At 36.1% G+C, this 19,170-nt stretch overlaps 2 protein-coding genes across 2 annotated transcripts; both read right to left on the minus strand.

Annotated features, from left to right (window-relative positions):
- Positions 1-536: 536 nt before the first annotated feature.
- On the minus strand, positions 537-6,249 carry LOC127633974 (B-cell receptor CD22-like). Its single transcript, XM_052113347.1, has 8 exons — positions 6,132-6,249; positions 5,781-5,853; positions 5,240-5,623; positions 3,426-3,743; positions 3,024-3,287; positions 1,559-1,643; positions 1,283-1,343; positions 537-1,183 (listed from the first exon to the last, which is right to left on the minus strand). The coding sequence occupies exons 2-8, from the start codon at positions 5,842-5,844 to the stop codon at positions 965-967; spliced, it is 1,395 nt and encodes a 464-aa protein (XP_051969307.1). The 5' UTR covers positions 5,845-5,853; positions 6,132-6,249; the 3' UTR covers positions 537-964.
- Positions 6,250-11,363: 5,114 nt separating this feature from the next.
- On the minus strand, positions 11,364-18,939 carry LOC127634498 (flap endonuclease 1-like). Its single transcript, XM_052114088.1, has 12 exons — positions 18,875-18,939; positions 18,465-18,563; positions 17,820-17,922; positions 17,434-17,536; positions 17,251-17,314; positions 17,060-17,169; positions 16,764-16,900; positions 16,361-16,427; positions 16,114-16,245; positions 13,663-13,814; positions 11,853-11,967; positions 11,364-11,596 (listed from the first exon to the last, which is right to left on the minus strand). The coding sequence occupies exons 2-12, from the start codon at positions 18,544-18,546 to the stop codon at positions 11,519-11,521; spliced, it is 1,143 nt and encodes a 380-aa protein (XP_051970048.1). The 5' UTR covers positions 18,547-18,563; positions 18,875-18,939; the 3' UTR covers positions 11,364-11,518.
- Positions 18,940-19,170: the final 231 nt, after the last annotated feature.

Consider the following 19,170-nt stretch of genomic DNA (forward strand, 5'->3'; position numbering starts at 1 on the left):
TTTGTTTAATTAATAAATATACTGCGTTTGGATCCTCAACCTTGTCTCCCTCGTTGTCCTCCCGCTATTCGTAACATTAAGACACAGAAGTGATTTGGAGAATAACTTTTTCCAGCAGAGCCCTTCATTTCTGGCTCCAATTTCATATGAAAAATGTAATTAATCAAACATATTTAAATAGCCACATTTCTATTTATCTACACAGTGTTTCTATAATGCTAACTTTGGTCAAAACAATTAGAAAATTTTATTTATTACTTTTCTAGGGATGTAATGATCTTGTTCATCCATGAGTATACTAACTACAGATTTCTTAATTAAAGAGCATTTTTAGAACAGTGAAAAGACACTCAGGGCTCAGGAAATACAGCAGCAGTCAAAGGTTTAGGCACATAAATCTGTAATTTACTTTTACTATATTCCACATTTTAGACAGATAAATAAATGAAAAAGAAATGGGATGGGATGGAGAAGAAAAATGACACGGCAAGTGGCAAAGGCTTAAAACAAGATTTATACTGTATGTTTTATTTATGTAATAGAATCATGGAAACCTGCCTTTGTTTTCATTACAACTAGTTGAACATGGAGAGGTTTTTTTTTCGACAGGCACTGCGCTCCAGTTGGCATAGATGATGCCTTCGCAGACTGACTTCACACACTATGTGAAAATTGTGAACAACTATGTGGATATACAATATTAGCCCTATGACTTGTAACATAAGCAATATTACACAGATGGGAACTACAGGATAAAGTGCTTTACATTAAGAAATATTTTTTAATTAATTATTTCAATTTTATTTTTAAAGTAAAGCATTAAAATTTACATTAAATTCAGATTTCTATCCGGATTAAACCAAAGTTGCTAAATATTATCTTCCCACAATGCACAAAATACACATGAGACAATCTAAGCTGACAAAATCTTCTACTGATTATGACCCATTTTATCTGATATAGACTAATCCATGTTCATCTCTTTCCCTGGGCTGCAAACCAAAGCATAAACCGTCTCTTGACCTAAGCCTTTCTCTGGAGTGCAGTTAGTTTTGAGGTTGGAAAAGTCGATCTCTCCATAGTGAATTACATCATTCTCATCCTTTGGAATCTCTCGCTCCACACTTGTCATGTAAGTACTATTATTATAAATGGAGCTGATCTGTACATGTTTTTTCTGGTCCTGAAAAAGAAAAATGAAAGAAAAACAGTACTGATATCTGCTTATGACAGTCCCTATTACCGTAATAGTGGCAGTAATCTGATAGAATGTAGAACATACCTGATCTGAGAGTTCCGTTTCCCCTATAATGGATTCATTAGATGCCTTTGTTCGTAGTAATCTGTATCAATAAGAAATACATCTAATACTGCAATAGACCATTATATTGTGGACACCATATTTTATTTATGTTGGAAAATGAAACTAGATAGCTCAGATTTGCAAACTGTTGATAAGGAGCTGAACTACTCCTTTAAGATTTTATGCCTTTTCTTTACACTCCTCAAATGACAGTAAATCAAATAGAATCACTTTTCAAATAATATAAGTCTCTACCTTCTGAAAGTCATTGCCAGTAGAAATAACAAGAATAAAACTAAAACTCCTCCGACACAGCCTGCAACCAAAGGTATGAAGTATCCTAAAATGAACCAGTTTAAATAATTAGGCAAAATTAGTTAGCTTGGATCAGTACCCATCATAAATAATATCAAATGAAAAAGTCCAATCATAAAACTGGGGCTACTGATGAACCTTAGTTAACATTTATTACACATTTCAATACATCATAAAGTTCTGATTGTAAATTCAGTAATATGAAACCAATCAACAGCCATCATCCACATACCAAACTACAGGTGCACCTCAAAAACAAATTCTATTGTGGAAAAGTAAAAAAAACATTTCCATAATTTAATTCAAAAAGTGGAACTTTCATATATTCTAGATTCATTACACATTAAGTGAAATATTTCAAACTTTTTTTTGTTGTAATCTGGATGATTACGGCTTACAGCTAGCTCATGGAGATAAAAAATCCAGTCTCTCAAAATATTAGAATAAAGATTTTATAATACAGAAATTTCGACCTTCTGAAAAGTATGTTAATTTATGCACTCAATACTTGGTCAGGACTCCTTTTGCACAAATTACTGCATCAATGTGGTGTGGCATTGAGGCAATCGGCCTGTGGCACTGCTGAGGTGTTCTGGAAGCTCAGGTTTCTTTGATGGCAGCCTTCAGCTCGTCTGTATTGTTGAGTCTGGTGTCTCATTTTCTTTTTGACAATACCCCAAAAATTCTCTATGGGGTTCAGGTCAGTAGAGTTGGCAAGCCATGATCAGCAAACCAGTTACTAATAGTTTTGGCACTGTGGGCAGGTACCAAGTCCTTCTGGAAAAGGAAAACAGCATCACCATAAAGCTTGTCAGCAGATGGAAGCATGAAGTGCTCTAAAATCTCCTGGTATACAGCTGCATTAACTCTCGACTTGAGAAAACACAGTGGACCAACACCAGCAGATGACATGGCACCCCAAATCATCACTGACTGTGGAAACTTCACACTGGACTTCAAGCATCTTGGATTCTGTGCCTCTCCCTCCAGATTCCAGGACCTTGATTTCCAAATGAAATGCAAAATGTACTTTCATCTGAAAAGAGGACTTTGGACCACTGAGCAATAATTATTTGCAGTAATTTGTGCAAAAGGAGCACAAAGCCATGTATTGAGCGCATATATTAACATACTTTTCAGAAGATCGACATTTCTGTATTATAAATTCTTTATTTTAATATTTTGAGATACTGGATTTTTGATTTCCTTTAGTTGTAAGCCGTAATCATCAAGATTACAAAAAAAAGTTTAAATATTTCACTTGATGTGTAATGAATCTAGAATATATGAAAGTTCCACTTTTTTAATTAAATTATGGAAAACCTTTTCCACGATATTCAATTATTTTGAGATGCACCTGTATACCATAAATATGAAGTATGTCAAATGTCTTTTATAAACTCACCTTCCACGATCAGCTGGACCTCTTCTGACTTCTGGGCACCATGATTGTTTTTTACCATGCAGAAGTACCAGCCTCCACTGGTTTTACCTACATTGAAGGTAATTTGCTCCCCAAAAGCCAGATGTTTCTGCTCTCCATGTTTGTACCAGGTGTAGTTCATATCATTTGATGGATTGGCTTTGCTTTTGCAGGTCAAAGTCACATTAGTGCCAACAGAGACTGAAGCAGATGGCTGAATGGTGACATGAGTTTCTTTTGGGGGAACTTTGGAGGCAAAAATAATACATTTCTTAGTAGATCCTTTACACATAAATCTTTGACAAAACTATTAAAACATTTTACATTACAGATTTGGAGATAATAAAGCTTATGAAATAGAGTAAACTCCTTCAAATCTCTTACACAGAACTCGCAGCATCATGGTGGTCTCCACAGTTGTGTCATTAGATGTATTTCTTGGATATGTAACAGTGCAGGAGATGTTCTTTCTGTGATCCATGTATGAAGCTTTAAAGGTGATTTGTGAAAACACTGACAGGGTTTTATCAGGTTTCTCCTGTAACTGGTTTGTATTGATGGCAGGTTTGGGGATGTTTGTCCAGGATAATGTAGGAGGCTCTTTGGGACAGGGGGCTTCAGCAGAGCAGCTTACATTGACTGTTGTGTTCTCCATTACTTCCTGCAGATCATTGGGTGTAAGATTAGGTGGCAGTGGCACATCTACAGAGCAAATAAAACACTGTTAAAAATACTGTTAAATTTAAGAAAACAAATAACAAAAACAACATTGTAAAGAGAAAAATGGAAAGGAGGAGGCGTGAACCAGCTTGATAATATAAATAATATTTTAATAAAACTAAACGAAAAGACACAAACACACACATAGGACGGACAGCTGCCTGTAAACATTCTCTCTCTGTCACACCACCATCCGCAGTCAGACTTTATCCCTCTCGAAAGCTTGATTAGGCTTAAAAGGGGCCGGCTGTTTAAAATCACAACCCGTCCCTGCCCTCCACCCTGTCACATTCCTCCCTTGTTCTCTCAGGCTGGGGAGCCTCCAGCATGAAGTACATCCCCTCCCCCTCTCTTTCCCTGGGGGAGGGCGTACCTAATGCCCCGTCTGCCGGCAGGTCATCCCTGCCTTCCTGAATCTGGGAAGGGACAGGGGGAGGGAAACAATAATGATGTTCTCATTCTCAGGGAACAGAAGGGGTCTCCCCTGCCCCTGGCAGTGGTTCTCCTGCTCCAGGTGGTCGGCAGTGAGCCCCTCCCCGCTTGTGTTTCAGCGGCTGGTAGGCGTCTCTTCCGCTCCTGGCAGCGGCCCTGACCACTCCAGGCGATCGGCTAGGAGCCCCTTCTCCCCTCACAGTCGGCGGCCGTTCCTCTGCTTCCAGGCGGCCGGGCGGCTGCTCCATTGGGATGGATGGTAGCGGAAAGAACTCCACTACGGTGTATCCCTCCTCCTTCCCGGGTTTCGGCACCAGTGTAAAGGGGACAATGGAAAGGAGGAGGCGAGAACCGGCTTGATAATATAAATAATATTTGAATATAAACTAAACGAAAAGACACAAACACGCACATAGGACGGACAGCTGTCCGTAAATGTTCTCTCTCTGTTGCACCACTGTCCGCAGTTGGCTTTTATCCCTCTCGAAGGCTTGATTAGCCTGATAACCTGTGTAAAATCACGACCCGGCCCCGCCCTCCGCTCTGTCACAAACACATGAAATGTACACTGATGTACACAATTTATAATAATAATATTAAAGCAGTTTAGTTTAAACTAAATATAAGTATTAACTTAAGTAGCAGTCTAGATGTGATGGGTCTTAGAGATCTTGGAATGCCCCTTTATTGTTTTTCACTGTAGTTCATCCAAAAAATAGCATTACCAAAAATGCATGTGATGTCTTTTTAGATACAGTGAATTGTTCATGATTATTCAATTCACAGTTTGCTAAACATTATTTGCATCATTCTTCCAGTCATGTCTTTTAACAATATTTTATAGTGTAAATAAGGTTAATCACAGTTCATAAAATGTTCAGGCATGTTGCAAATGTAACCAATACTGCAACACGTTTTAATTGATACTAAAAAGTTGTGATGAAACCCATGTCATTATGAGTGGCTCCATCTATTCTACAGACATGATTATAGATTATTTTTAAAGATATTATAAAAGCACATTATAGTTTTCAGTGAAGCTTTACCTGAGACAGATATGATGATTGGACTGTTGACAAATGTTGCTCTAAAAATATTATTCGGCTCCATTTGCACCCTGAAGAAGTACTTGTCTGAATGAGTCTGCCTGATGTCATAGAAAACAGTGGTGCATTCACGCCGACTAACATTTCCAAGCATCTCTATGTGACTAAATCCTCTGATGATGTTTTCACTACCATTGAAAACAATATTGTCTGGATTTGTTAGGTCGAAATGGTCTGTCGTCTTTAACCAGCAACCAAAAGTACTGTCCGCAGTCTGCAGACTGTTTTCAAAATCAGACACGTTGAATGTACAAGGTATCTCCACACAAGAACCGCTCAATGCTGTTATGCTACTTGGCAATATTGCATCATATGTTGGCTTTTCTGAAAACAGAAAATAAATCATACACAAATCTGTGAGACATCTTCAAAATATTTAAAAAATAAATTTGTGATTTAACACAAATAGTGCATAAAATAATTAATAAGTCTTCAGCTTTCTGATCACATTAGTTTCCGTTAGACAGCACTACGAACTCACCTGAGGATGAATGTAGCAGCTTAGAGGTGATGACAATAAAAACCATGAATGCAAAGAGAGGCATCTCGAGTGTCTAACAACAAACACAAACATTGAAACACTTCAGTTCTCACTATATGAAAGCATTCTACTGAACTCCACATGGGTGCCACACCTTTTTATAGCCATCCCATAAAAAGTATTATTTCTCTTCATGTCACTTGTTGATTTTTCATAAGCATTCTCATCTATTAAATAATGTGGATTTAAAAAAAAATTAAAACAAGACAAAATAGTAGCCTTGCAGACTGTCACTCAAAGAAAAGCAGAAACCCAAAATGATTTCTTGCTAGAACAGTAGATTACTTGTACCTTTACAACTATTAAGCAAATGTTTTCAGACTCAGTGATGATGGAGAGTATCTCTTTCCTGGACTGTGGTTTCCGCAAGTAAAGCTGTTGATATCTACAAGTACAAAGTCCAAATGAATCACCCACCCAATTTCACTAAGTGTAAATGCTTCAGAGATGCATCTAAACAATGAATGACATTTATAGATACATTTCCATCATCCATACTTCTTGTTTTCAGCATTAAACTGTCAGGCAACACTTATTATTCTGCCCACAACAGTCTGTTCTTCTTCCTCATTTGCAAACCTGTTTTTCAACCCGACAGCATAGACACTTTTCCATGGAGTTAATGATTATTAACTTTAAAATAATGTTGTGTTGAAGTATAATGGTTAAAGATCTGGGTTAGCAACTTAAAGGTTAAGTTGTGCAGTACCATGGAGTGTTATAAAAACAATATTGCTGTGACAAACTGTTTAGAAAAGGATGTAATGAAAACAGCCTGATCTCACATAAAACTCTGCAAGTGGGTGTCAATTTTTCTTTAGCCGAATTTAGTTTACGTTGACCGAATTTGAAAACAGGGTTATTGTTTCAGAGCATATACACAAGTACAACGTGCTAAAAGTTGTGCCACAAGGGAACGTTATTGTTGTTGAGCCATTCCAAATATGTCAGATGGGAGATAGGGCATGTCAGTGAGATGGCATACTGTTGCAAATCCTAGGGTACCGGAACATTAAAAATCTAAATTCAGATTTTAATTCAGATTAAACTAAAGTTGCTAAATGTTATCTTTTCACAATGCATTTGTACAAAATGCACTTGAGACAATCCAAGCAGGCAAAACACACTACTGTTTATTCATAACCTTGCTCTAAATTTTCAATCATAATCATAAGATTTTATGCGTTTTCTTTACACTGAATAACTGACGTAAACAATTCACAATCACAATTTAAACAGGTTATGAAATTCTTCTGAAAATCATAGCCAGCTGAAATAGCAACAGGAAAGCTGAAATTCCTCTGACACTACCTGCAATCAAAGGCAAAGAGGATTCAAATGATCTTAAAATGAACCAGTGTCAAATTGAAATCAAAAGTCAAAATGAGTCAGATTGGTTCAGTAAATAACATCACATGAGGTCAAGTCATTTGCAATGACAATGTCATATGATGTCCAGTCATCACTATGGCTACTCATGATCCTCAGTTTATGTTTAGTGTCTGTACACACTACACATTTTAATTGTTGATTTAGATACAAGAAATCAATGAGCACCATCGATATCAAGCTGTATACCACTCATAGGAAGTTTGTCACATGTCTGTTTTAATTTCACTTTCCAAAATCAGCTGGACCTCTACTGATTTCTGGTCACTATATTTGTTCTCTGCCATGCAGAAATACCAGCTTCAACTGGTTTTACTTACATAGAAGTTAATTAGTGTCAAAAGGGACTACAGTACATTGATCAATGATGATATGAGTTTCTTTTGGAGGAACTTTAGGGTAGAAACTAGGGGGCTTCAGCATAGCAGCTTACATTGACTGTTGTTTTCTCCACCACTTCCTGTAGAATCTAGATAATTGGATGTATGTTCAGGTGGTATTGGCACATCTACAGAGCAAAGAGAATAATGTTAAATAACACTGTTAAATTTGTTTTTAAAGTAGCGCATGTGAATGGTCATACAGATACATCTAAACATGCCCAAATGTTTTTCACTGTAAGTAGAAAGGCAATTAATCAAAAAGTTAACATTACCATTAAAATACATGTGTTGTCTTGTTTATTATATAATACAATTCCCACATTATATTGCCCATTATTATCCAATTCACCATTTATTCTGTAAAAATGTGTACATTCTTTTTTCCAGTCATTTCATTTAACAATATTTTTACATTGTAAGCAAGGTGACAGTTCAATTTCAAAGCATGCAATAAAGATAACCAATAATGCAAAAGAAAAAATTCTAATATTTACTGTATTTGTTATGAAACCCATGAAATCTTCAGTTTCTTCGTCTATTCAACATGATTATAAATTTGTTTAAAAGACATCAAAAGCACACTTTACATAGCTTGGCCAAAAAATTTTTGCATAGGCTACATTTAATATTTTGTTGTACTGCATTTAGCTTTGATTATGGAGAACATTCGTCGTGGCATTGTTTCGACAACCATATGCAACTTCATAGTATTTTTTTCTGTCCAGATTTTTGGCCGAGATCTTGTATTGATGACGGGAGAGTTGTAACATGTTAAATGGGGTTAAATGGAATTCCTCATGCTCCCTGAACCACTCAATCACAATTTGAGCCCATCAATGGAAAAAATCCATTGATGGGATAACCTGGTTATTTAGTACATTCAGGTACTGAGCTGAATACATTTTATTTCCGCATAACGTTGCTGAGGCTAGACCTGACCAGTTGGAGCAACCCCAGATCATAACACTGCCTCCAGAGGCTTATACAGTGGGCACTATGCATGATGGATGCATGCTGTGGAATAGGGTTAATCTGGACTCATCATACCACATGACTGTAATGTTTCTTATTTAATTAAAGAAACAGGTTTGTAACAGAACTTATATTTTATTCACTATCAGGTCGCGAGCAGGAACATTCACAACAACTTCAATCTTCTGACTCTCGGTCTGCCGGTAAGTGTAATGCTACTGACACCTAGTGGTTAGTGTCTGTACTCACATCTACAATTGTACTATCACTACAATGACCTTTTCCCATTGCTCCACAGTACAATCTTTATGCTCCTAGAAAATAGTTATTTTTCCAGTTCTTCACCCAATTCCAGTGATTTCAGCAATCTCTATAAATGTTTTTGTGGAGCGGAGGGGGGCGTGGCCGGGCTAGAATGTCTCACGCCTGGTCCCCAATCGGCCTGATGGGGCGCGCGAGGGATAAAGGCGGCCGATGACGACGGACGGGCATGTCCGTCATGTGTTTTGGTTTAAGTTTTCATTAAATTATGATTTATATTGACAAGCTTCACCACGCCCCCGCTGCCACAGTTTTGTTTGCTTGATGCAGGCCAATAATTTGCCCCTTCTGAAACACAGTGGCATCTTTTCCACAATCATGGGATACGTCTTACGACATGGTTGTTTAAGAAATGAGAAGCTACACACTGCATCAGTTAGGGTTAAAATAATTATTAGAAACATATTAATCACAGCAATAATGATCCAATCATAGGCTCTAAAGTATCTGCTTTTTTAAATCCAAACAGCAACTTTTTTTGGCCAAACAGTGTATGTAATTTCTTTCACAGGGCTGGATTATTGACTGAGGGCTAGTGCTTAGGGGCTCAAAGCCTCCCAAGAGTGCCAAAAGAAAACTGAAAACCAGGGCCTTGATGTGTACAGTGGCCCCTCTTTTAAGTATCTGCTTATTTAAATCCAAATGGCGACTTTATTTTGGCCAGGCTGTGTACTTTTCATTGGTGCTTTACCTGAGATTGAGACTAGACTGTTGAAAAATGTAGTTCTAAACACATTCTTTGGCTCCATTTGGACCCTAAAGTGACATGACACAAAGTAGATGTCTGAATGATTCTTCATTATGTCACACTAAACAGTGGTGCATTCACACCGACTAACATTTCCAAGCATCTCTATGTGATTAAATCCTCTGATGATGTTTTGACTACCATTGAAAACCACAATGTCTGGTTTTTCTAGAAAACTTATACATCATCTTTAGGCAGCAACCAAATACAATGCCTGTATTCTTCAGTCAATCTTGAATGTACAATGTATCACCAGACAAGAACCGCTCAATGCTGTTATGCTCCTTGGCAATATTGCATCAAATGTTGGTGCTTCTAAAAAGAAATACACAAATATTTGTAAAACAAATTCAAAAATCTTTTTGCATCACAACAAAATTGTGATGCAACTCAAATCATGCTACATTATTTAAAGTCTTCAGCTTTCTGATCACTTCAGTTTCTGTAAGACAGCAATAGAAATCTCTTACAGGAATCTCAAATCTCCTACAACAGACACAAACATCACAAGACTTTGGATCAGTACATGACAGCATTCTACCCATCTACCCACTTATATATATATATATATAGACATCTTTAAATGTGCACTCAGCAACTTTTGTATTTGTGTCATCTTGGACATACACCGACACCTAGCAGCTTGAATGCAGCATCATTTTAATTCACTAGTTTTCAGTTTCAGATATCATTGTAGAAATGTAGTATTCACTGTCAACCATGAATACTTTAATCAATGAGTGAAAGTGTCAAATTACTGAGCGGTTACTGAGATTAAGCGAGTAGTACGCGAGTAGTACTCAGTTGGTCATGTGATTTTAGCATGGCAGCCCCCATGTGTGGACCCTCTCCATGTAGAATAAAACTGATTTTAGAAGGTTACTGATATGACGGGAGTCTTCATTTTAATGTGAGTGGTCATAATGTCTTACATATATTGCAAAATTACAATTCATGTCTTTAGGTGTTCAACTTTTTTTTATGAGGAAATAATTACAGCGTGCACCTTTAAGGGAGAAAAGTATTATTTCTCTTCATTTCACTTATTTTGCTTTTTCATAAGCATTCTTGTTGATAACCTAATGTGAACATTTCTGAATGAAAACTGAATACAAACTAAATACATCTGACAGAGATGTCATACCTACACTTTTACTGTGTCAAAGAAAAGCAGAAACCCAAAATTATTTCTTGTTCGCACAGTAGACATTTTTGTACCTTTACAAGTATTCAGCAATTATTTTCAGACACAATAATGATGGAAGTTAACTCTTTGCAGGATTGTGGTTTTCAAAAAAATAATTTCACATTAACAAATAAAATTAACATGAACCACCCAAGCCCACAAAGTGTAAAACATTCTTCAGTGTGTGCATCTAAATGAAATTGCAAGTAAAATTATAGGTATTTAAATTAAATCAGTAGAATTCATGATTATTTTACCTAAAATATGTTGTTCTATCTCATTTGCAAGCCTATTTTTTTAACCCGAGAGCAGAGACATTGCAATGGAGCTATTTATTATTAACACTAGAATAATGGGGCATTGTAGAACAGTGGTTAGAGATGAATAACGAAAAGGTTGTGTTCAAACCACAAAAACGTTTCTGTTATTTGTGTTCTTAAAACTGTAACAGTGTCCTGTCCTACCATGCCAGCATGTGTGCCAAACAAACCAATCAACAAAAAATAAAAACACAGTCATTAAATAGTTCTTTATTCAATGTAGAATGTAAACAGAAAACAGGGTATTTAAAACTTTCCCCCGCAAGTGCATTAAAAGATTTTCGAAAGATAACAAAGTTTTGATCCTCAATATGACTAGAAGTCTGACAGTTATGAACTCCTTATCTGACTGAAATATTTTATTTGCCCTTTTTGAATTTGCCTGGTGTAGCACCTGTCTTCTGCTTCTTCTTGGCAGAGCCCTTTATTTCAGGCTCCTGTGTAAATAATGAAAGAAACAAAATTAGCTTTAAAAAAAATAATAAGTAAATTGCCATATCCATAATGAAGGAATTCAAGTAAGGAATTAAATGATTTATTACAAAAATCTTAGAATACATATACTGCATAAAATAGAGGAAGTTTGAAACACAGGTAATAAACAATTTAAACTATACATATATTGTGCCATCTTGCTTTTGCATGCATACCAATGATATCTTACATTTGTCGATTGTCCGTAAAACAACTTACTTTGCGTTTGGAGGAGATTGATCCAGTAACAGAAAAGAAAGTGTCGAGTCTGCCCTGGGTGCTTCCTTGTCTACTCTTCATCATTTTCTTGCAGCCATTACGGATACGGTCCTCACTGACAACAAATGAGTTCAACACTTTACACATCTGGCACAACTTTATTTTAAACATTCATCACAAACATAATGTTAAGACCTTGATTTTTTTTCTCCCTGTCCTATAGTGGCAGATTGGGACCATTTTGAGTGATTAAAAGCATTGTTTAACGATTTAGGCTCAGAGGGTGTTTTTAAAGACTTCCTGTTTCAGTGACATAACCAAAATTAAAGGCTTATGTCAAAAAACAAAGAGGGTCAAGTGTTTGGTATCATTGTAAAGAAAACAAAATATATAAATAAATAAATGATATAGATTATGATTATGCAGAACATAGAGCTGAGGCTGCAGTGGGCCTACCATCGGTGTACCTCAGCACAAATTGGTATTTATCAGACTAGGCTGTTTTTCCAGTCTTAAACTGTCCAGTTTTGGTGAGCCTGTGTCCTGTGGCCATATGTAACCATCAACAATCACATGACTCTCTGCCCAAATATGGATGATTTTTGCACTGATCTCAACCCATTGTCAGTGTTGACAAATATAAGGGAAATTGTTACATGTCTGTCTGAACCATAAGAATTTGGAAGCAATGGTTAAAACAACAATGTTGTCGATTACATTTTTTTAATACTGTAAATTAGTCTTTCAGTGTGGGTCTAACTACTTGCGCCACACGTGTGTGCCCTGCCCTCTGCCTGGCTGGTCTGAGAGGCTGTTACTATGGTAACGGAGTTCATAAGGTGATTGTCTAGGTAAGGTGGGGCACGTGCAGAACATGAACTATCATCGCACGTGAAACTCTCAAAATGAAAACATGGCGGAACGACGCAATCTCCCGGAGTTATATCCACCAAAGTAGCAAATTAAACTAGCCATTTGGGAGCATTTTGGCTATCTAAAAAATTACACAGGAGTTGAAGACGGGTAATCCAGTATGCAAAACGTGCAGACGAAAAGTGTCAGCAAAAGCAGTGAACACATGTAATATGTTCCAGCACCCGAGGGATCACAATCCAGAGATTCATGCCCAGATGAAGGTAACAATTTTACAAACACAGTAAATATTATATGTAGTGTACTACATACCTTTTGGTAAAGTCAAACACTGAATTGAAACCGTAAATCTGAAGAGTTGTATATTTTAAGTTTAAAAGGAGGGGTTCAGCTTTATATTGTGAATGTGACACTTCCAAATAGTTTTTCCTACCGAATAAGATTTCAGAAAGCGTAAAAGTGCGGTGATTATCCGGCTGATCGTTAGATTACTGAATTAAGAAAGAAGGTTCTCCTACCCTGACACCATTTTATTTTAAACATGGTTTAAGTTATAGATTTATTTTTTAATTTATATATTTTTTATATATATTGAAAGGGTATACATACTTTTTTGTTGAAAAGGTACAGTATGTTTTTGTGTCAGAGGGTAGATAGAAAAAATTGCACCTACTTAAATACAAGTACTTTACCAACTTGTTTTCAGTTAAAAGTAGTAACATATATTTTAACTGCATGTCCTAATGAATGCTGCAATAAAACGTAAGTTGTGAAATGTTTGTGGAGGGTTTTATTGTTGCTTAATAGGTAAATTTGCAGATAATCATAAAAAGTGATTATTTTTTTTTATCAGACAATAATCGTACCATTAAAAAAAAAAAATCACATCGTGACATCCCTATTTGAGAAGATTCCAGATGTTTAATACAAGTCATACCTGAACTGTTTTTCAGCACACATGAACTGAATCAGTCCCTCCTCGTCAGGTTCATTCCACTTGAGATCAACAGAGCTGCAGTCTACGACATCGGGCTCCAAGAAGAGTCCTCGAGCCTCTTTATACAGCCAGTCCTCTGGAGCTGGGTATTTCTGCAGGACAAATCAAAGACACACAATATTTTAAAGACACCCAGCCTTGTTAAAAGATGAAGACCGGAGATAGCAGTGGTTAAAAATGCAGTTCCATTCATTTGAGTGAAAGGCTTGTTGTGGGTAAATTGCCTTCAGAGTAATGTGGCCAGGGTCTAAAATTAACACTTGCCAAGTGTAAGTAAAAATGTAACAAAACTTTTACCACCATGGTAGCTTTACCATTAGATGTTTATTTAGGATGCATAAAGTAGTTTTTTCCAGAAATCCATGTGGTGACAGATACACAATCAGCCACAACATTAAAACACCTGTCTAATATTGTGCACGTCCCCCTCGTGTCGCCAAAACAGTGCCAACCCAAGAATAGCCTTCTGGCCTGGGCTCATATTCTGAGCCCCTTCACCACAGAGTTCAGCCCAATACCACTGCTATCTGTGAAAATTGCTACTCTACATAAAACTGTACTGAATAAAAAAACAACTTGGTGTTTCACTGTCATTATGAAGCTTGAGTCTGGAGTAGTAGGAATCAGTGCAAGTGCAAAACCATGTGAACTGTCTATTGAAACAACCCCCCTCCCTCATTTTACTTTTGATATAAACATTTGAGAATACGGACCAACTAAAAATATGTATTTATTTTATAAATGCTCTTTATTTTAACAGCCAGGATAGAAATCTTCTATGCAATAATATAACGGTGATGAATGGTTTATGTATTTATTGCACCCTCTTGTGGACTAAGGAAACAACATCAATTTAAAAATCAGCTGACATTAAAATGTTTATATTAGTTCATATATATATATATATATATATATATATATATATATATATATATATATTAATATTTATATATTTCTTTCATTAAAAAAAATTACAATACAATTTCATGGTTTAGTTAGAACTTTATTACAAAATTAAACCGTACTATTTAAAATTTAAAGCACTATTTTACTTTGAAGGTTATTTTTTCATTCAATTTAAAAAAAAAACTATTGGTTAGTTGTTGGTATCTGTAAAATCCACTATCGGTCGACCTCTAGTTTCATGTAGAGTGAGATTGGCTCATTACTGTTTGTCATATATACACAGATGTGTAATATATATATATATATATATATAAATAAATAATAAAGCTAAATCCCATTAAAGGGACATTTTTTTTTTAATTACAATAAAGCTGTCAGAATTAACACAACGCATGCAATTAAATAAAAAAAAATTCTTAATCACGATTAATGCATTTACCGTTAATACAGCATAAACACTGGTGTGAAGGGTGGTAACTTTGCAATGTGTCCGCCCAGGGTCATTACACTGACACAGTGCCAGAGAACCTACAAGCTTAGTATAAAATAGCATAATGCAGTGATCCCATAGACATTCTCTCCTATGATAGAGACAGGTGGTTGTTATCTCAGTATATAAAAGCTTCCCTGTCAGTGATTAAATGGAAAAAGGACCTCTTAACGCTATTTGATGTACAAAACATTTTGTTTTTTAAAATTATGAATTTTCAGCCTATGTAAGCAATGTTTTAATTACCATAGAAGCACATTAAATCTTACATATAAAAGGCAGAATAAGACATTTTTGTTGGCAAGCACATTTCTTTGGGAGTTCAAAGTGGCGCACCACGTTGGCGTTGCTGCCCTGACATGAATCATGAATGCAGCTTCATTATTGCTGTAGGAAAGCAGATAGCAACAGTCTACTGGCAGATTAATACTGTGGAGGATGAGTTTAAGAGATTTAATGTGCATATGCAACCAATGTGGGGACTAGTTTTTAAATTCGTCAAACTTTCACTAAGACTCCGGGAAATGTTTAATGTTACTTGAATTGGTGATAGCTTAGTGCTTTGTCTTTATATAGTGGAGTATTTTGTTTGGAAAATGTTAATAAAGCATTATATTGCTACATATCGTTTTGTTTCCTTTCCTAAAATGGAAATAAATTAATTTTGATAAGAAAAGAATTAGAAGAATGGTGTCAAATTTAAGCACTTAAAAAAAATGCGGTTAATCATGGTTAAAAAAATAAAATAAAATCGACTGACAGCACTAAAAACAATGTAATATACAATTTAATAATGGGTAAGAAATATTTATGCCTGGTAACATTTTGTAATACCCGGACCACAAAAAACAGCAACACACTGACAATCACAAGAGGTAACTACAAGAACAAAGTCATCCTGGATATGTGATTTGGAATTGCACCACTACACTATGGAATTACCACTTTAATAATGCAATGATCTAAATTTAGCAAGTGCCTTAAAATATACTTGCATTGGGGTCAATGTTATCAAGAATCTCTTCAATAGAACCATGCTGTTTAATGAGGTCAATGGCTCTCTTGGGTCCAATTCCTTTTATAGTGCCACAGTAGTCACAGCCGAGCAGGATACATAAGTCGATGAACTGAGGAATACATTGAAACATACCAGTAACATCTACACAGGGTAGGTATATTCATGTACAGAAAACAAGAGAATGGGAACTGCTTCAGTAGTAATTGGAATAAGTCATGTTTTACCTGCTGGTGTGTCAGACCCATTTCTTGCAGAATACGACTGAAATGAAACTCCTGGATAGGGAGCTTTCTTAAATTGGGGGATTAAAAAATTAAACATTTTAAATCTGCTCGTGCAAGTCCAAACTAGGGATGTGCATGAGTAATTGACAAATCGTGTGCTCGTTCTGCACACAGTCAACTATTAAGAACACTACACAAATATCGCAAACTATTAATTTCATGTACATGTCATACCTTTTACATTTTAAGAGAAATCGATTACTCGTTTTTTTGTAGGTTAGAGTACTTGACTACAAAATCACTCGATAATGCCCATCCCTAGTTTAAACAGCTCCATATAAATACAGAAAGATAACATTTGCATGAAAAGAGACACTCAAATTTAATGAGCATGCACTCATACTTTGCTTCACTGGCAGTTAAGTGCCTTAACAGGACTGAAGTTCCAAATGTCAGACCGTCCATATCTTCTGTTGCTGTTCCGTACACCTTCCCTGCTTTTACCAGAGCTGCACAGCTAGCCTCAGCCTCACATGGAGCCTTAAAAATGAAACGCATCACATTTTACTCATATGGGAGCATACACATTTCTTAAAACAAATATAAGTACATCTCATTTACATTATTACTAATAGTACGCGTGTATAGTTTTGTTTCTTTTTATAGTATACAATTGACCTCAGGTGGTTAATGCAGTACCTCGATGTACGGCACTCCCATTAGACTAAGAAGCTTCCTGCATTCCTCATTGTGTTGTTTGGTGACCTTAACTAAGCGCTTGCTAAACTTGTCAATGTTCTCCTGTTCACCTGTGAGAAAGGAGAACGGCATCAGGACAAAAATCTTATATTATTTTCTTTTAAAAAGTGCTGTTTTGAATGTGCCTGTACCTGCTTCTTGAGCCTGAGCTAGAAGTTTCTCAGCCTCTGCTCTTCTCTCTCCTCTCTTATCCAGCTGCAAGGGGGAAAAAGGGAAACATCTTAAAAACACATGAATGCTCTCAAGCACAGGTAACACGTAATTCATCACTCCCAATGTTATATTGTTAAATTGATTGAAATTCTCTGAAACACCTCTCCTGACTTCAGCTGAGGAGGTTTCCCATCAAACACATAAACCGGCTTGATGCCACTCTCAAGCATACGGATGGTCCTGTAGAACATGCCCATGAGGTGGCTAGGGAGACAGAGGGGCAAATATTCACCTAATATTATAATGCAAATGTCAAGAGGCATGTGGCTTATGTAAAGTATTTGGCTTTTTGTATTTATAGGATAGTACAGGTAGAGAGATTGAATAGTTTTTTAGGAATAGGATTGAGACAAGACACATGCCAGACTTGAACATGAGTCAACAGTTTTGTATGAGTGCGCCACAGCTTTAACATAAACAACACATTTTATCTCAGTTAACTTGTCGTTATAGACAAGGACAGGTGGTAGAAGACAACTCGACATACCTAGTGGTCTCTCCATCCTCATTCTGCAACACATTACCGTCTTGTCTGACCGCGATTAAAAACTGGTAGATGCACATGGATGCATCAATGGCGATCTTCCTTCCTATATGCATATCAAAATTTTAAAGTTACTCAGAGGTCCTTAAGAGGGCAAAAATGTCAGCGTCAAAAAACTGCCATAAAAATTGTAAATATTAATATTATTTTCACTTTCACCAATGTTTTTAACCAACATCGGTCCTGATAAATATAACTACCAAACTTTCATTCATTTTCAGGATTTTAACTCTTTAAAAGCCAGTTTGTTTATATAATGCCACTGTTGTTTTTTTATGGGGGGAAAAATACACAAAAAAATAATTTATTTTCCATATACTAAATGCTATGGGGATTTTTTTGTTTACAAAGTGTATTATAGTTTGAAATATCAAATTCCCCAAAACATACACCTTAGGTAAAATGTATGCCATTGGCATTAATAAAGCTAAAATTAGCGAAAAATATTAGGAAAATGTTCCTAAGGTTAACGGTCCTAAAAACAGACACAAATTTATTTATGTGAAGATGTATTTTAAATTTGGGGTGAAGATGTGCTCGACGTGTTCATCTTCAGATTCACCCAGAAAACTAAAGAGAATGGCTCACCAAAATAGTTTTTGATGTCTTGCTCCTTGATGGCTGAAGGCGCGTGATCGGCAATCAGTTTTGCAAGTCCGTGAATTCCCATAGCGATGAACTGTGTGACTACCAGACACATATATAGGATAAGAACAATAACTTCAAAGAAAATAAGTATATATCTAATAAGTGTATATATATCCTCAATGACACATGAAAGCGTCTTTACTCGAAAACTGCGACCAATACGAACCAAAGTTCATCCATCGGTTTAAATATTAGAGAATGTAACAGCAGTTATTATAAAGCTTTAAAAGCCCTAAAGTGCCTCATAAAGCGGGTTATCCACATATGTCACGTTTCTGCTTCAACGTCTTACAAATTACAAATCTTACACACAAAAAAAACGTAAATTACTGACATAAAAGTAAACTTACCAATGAAAGTATGTGTATAGTAGCTCACTGTTCAGCGATATACACTTTTTCGCGCGAAATCCAAATGCAGGCATTAATAATCAAATTCCTCAACACGATCTTTGGGAGACGATTGAATCGATTTCTCAAATCGTTCAGTTTAGCCTTCGCGAGGATGAACAACAGAACACGCATATCGATCGATTTTCCCCACTCAAATTGTATTTGTTTAATGAGTTTATACATAATGAGGGAATGTGCAAATACATAATACTGAAATACAAAGAAGATATGTAAAATAAAAATTAATTAATAAA

The sequence above is a fragment of the Xyrauchen texanus genome, chromosome 41 (genome assembly GCF_025860055.1).
Source record: "Xyrauchen texanus isolate HMW12.3.18 chromosome 41, RBS_HiC_50CHRs, whole genome shotgun sequence".
NCBI classification, from domain to species: Eukaryota; Metazoa; Chordata; class Actinopteri; order Cypriniformes; family Catostomidae; genus Xyrauchen; species Xyrauchen texanus.

Coding starts and splice junctions, on each gene's coding strand:
- LOC127633974 (XM_052113347.1), bottom strand. CDS start 5,844: ATGCCTCTCTTTGCATTCATGGTTTTTATTGTCATCACCTCTAAGCTG. Junction 1,644..3,023: donor GGTCCAGCTGATCGTGGAAG/GTGAGTTTATAA, acceptor GGTTCATTTTAG/GATACTTCATACCTTTGGTT. Junction 1,344..1,558: donor CTGGCAATGACTTTCAGAAG/GTAGAGACTTAT, acceptor TTATTGATACAG/ATTACTACGAACAAAGGCAT.
- LOC127634498 (XM_052114088.1), bottom strand. CDS start 18,546: ATGGGAATTCACGGACTTGCAAAACTGATTGCCGATCACGCGCCTTCA. Junction 17,315..17,433: donor CTCAGCTGAAGTCAGGAGAG/GTGTTTCAGAGA, acceptor TCCCCCTTGCAG/CTGGATAAGAGAGGAGAGAG. Junction 13,815..16,113: donor TTGATAACATTGACCCCAAT/GCAAGTATATTT, acceptor TTTGTCCTGCAG/AAATACCCAGCTCCAGAGGA.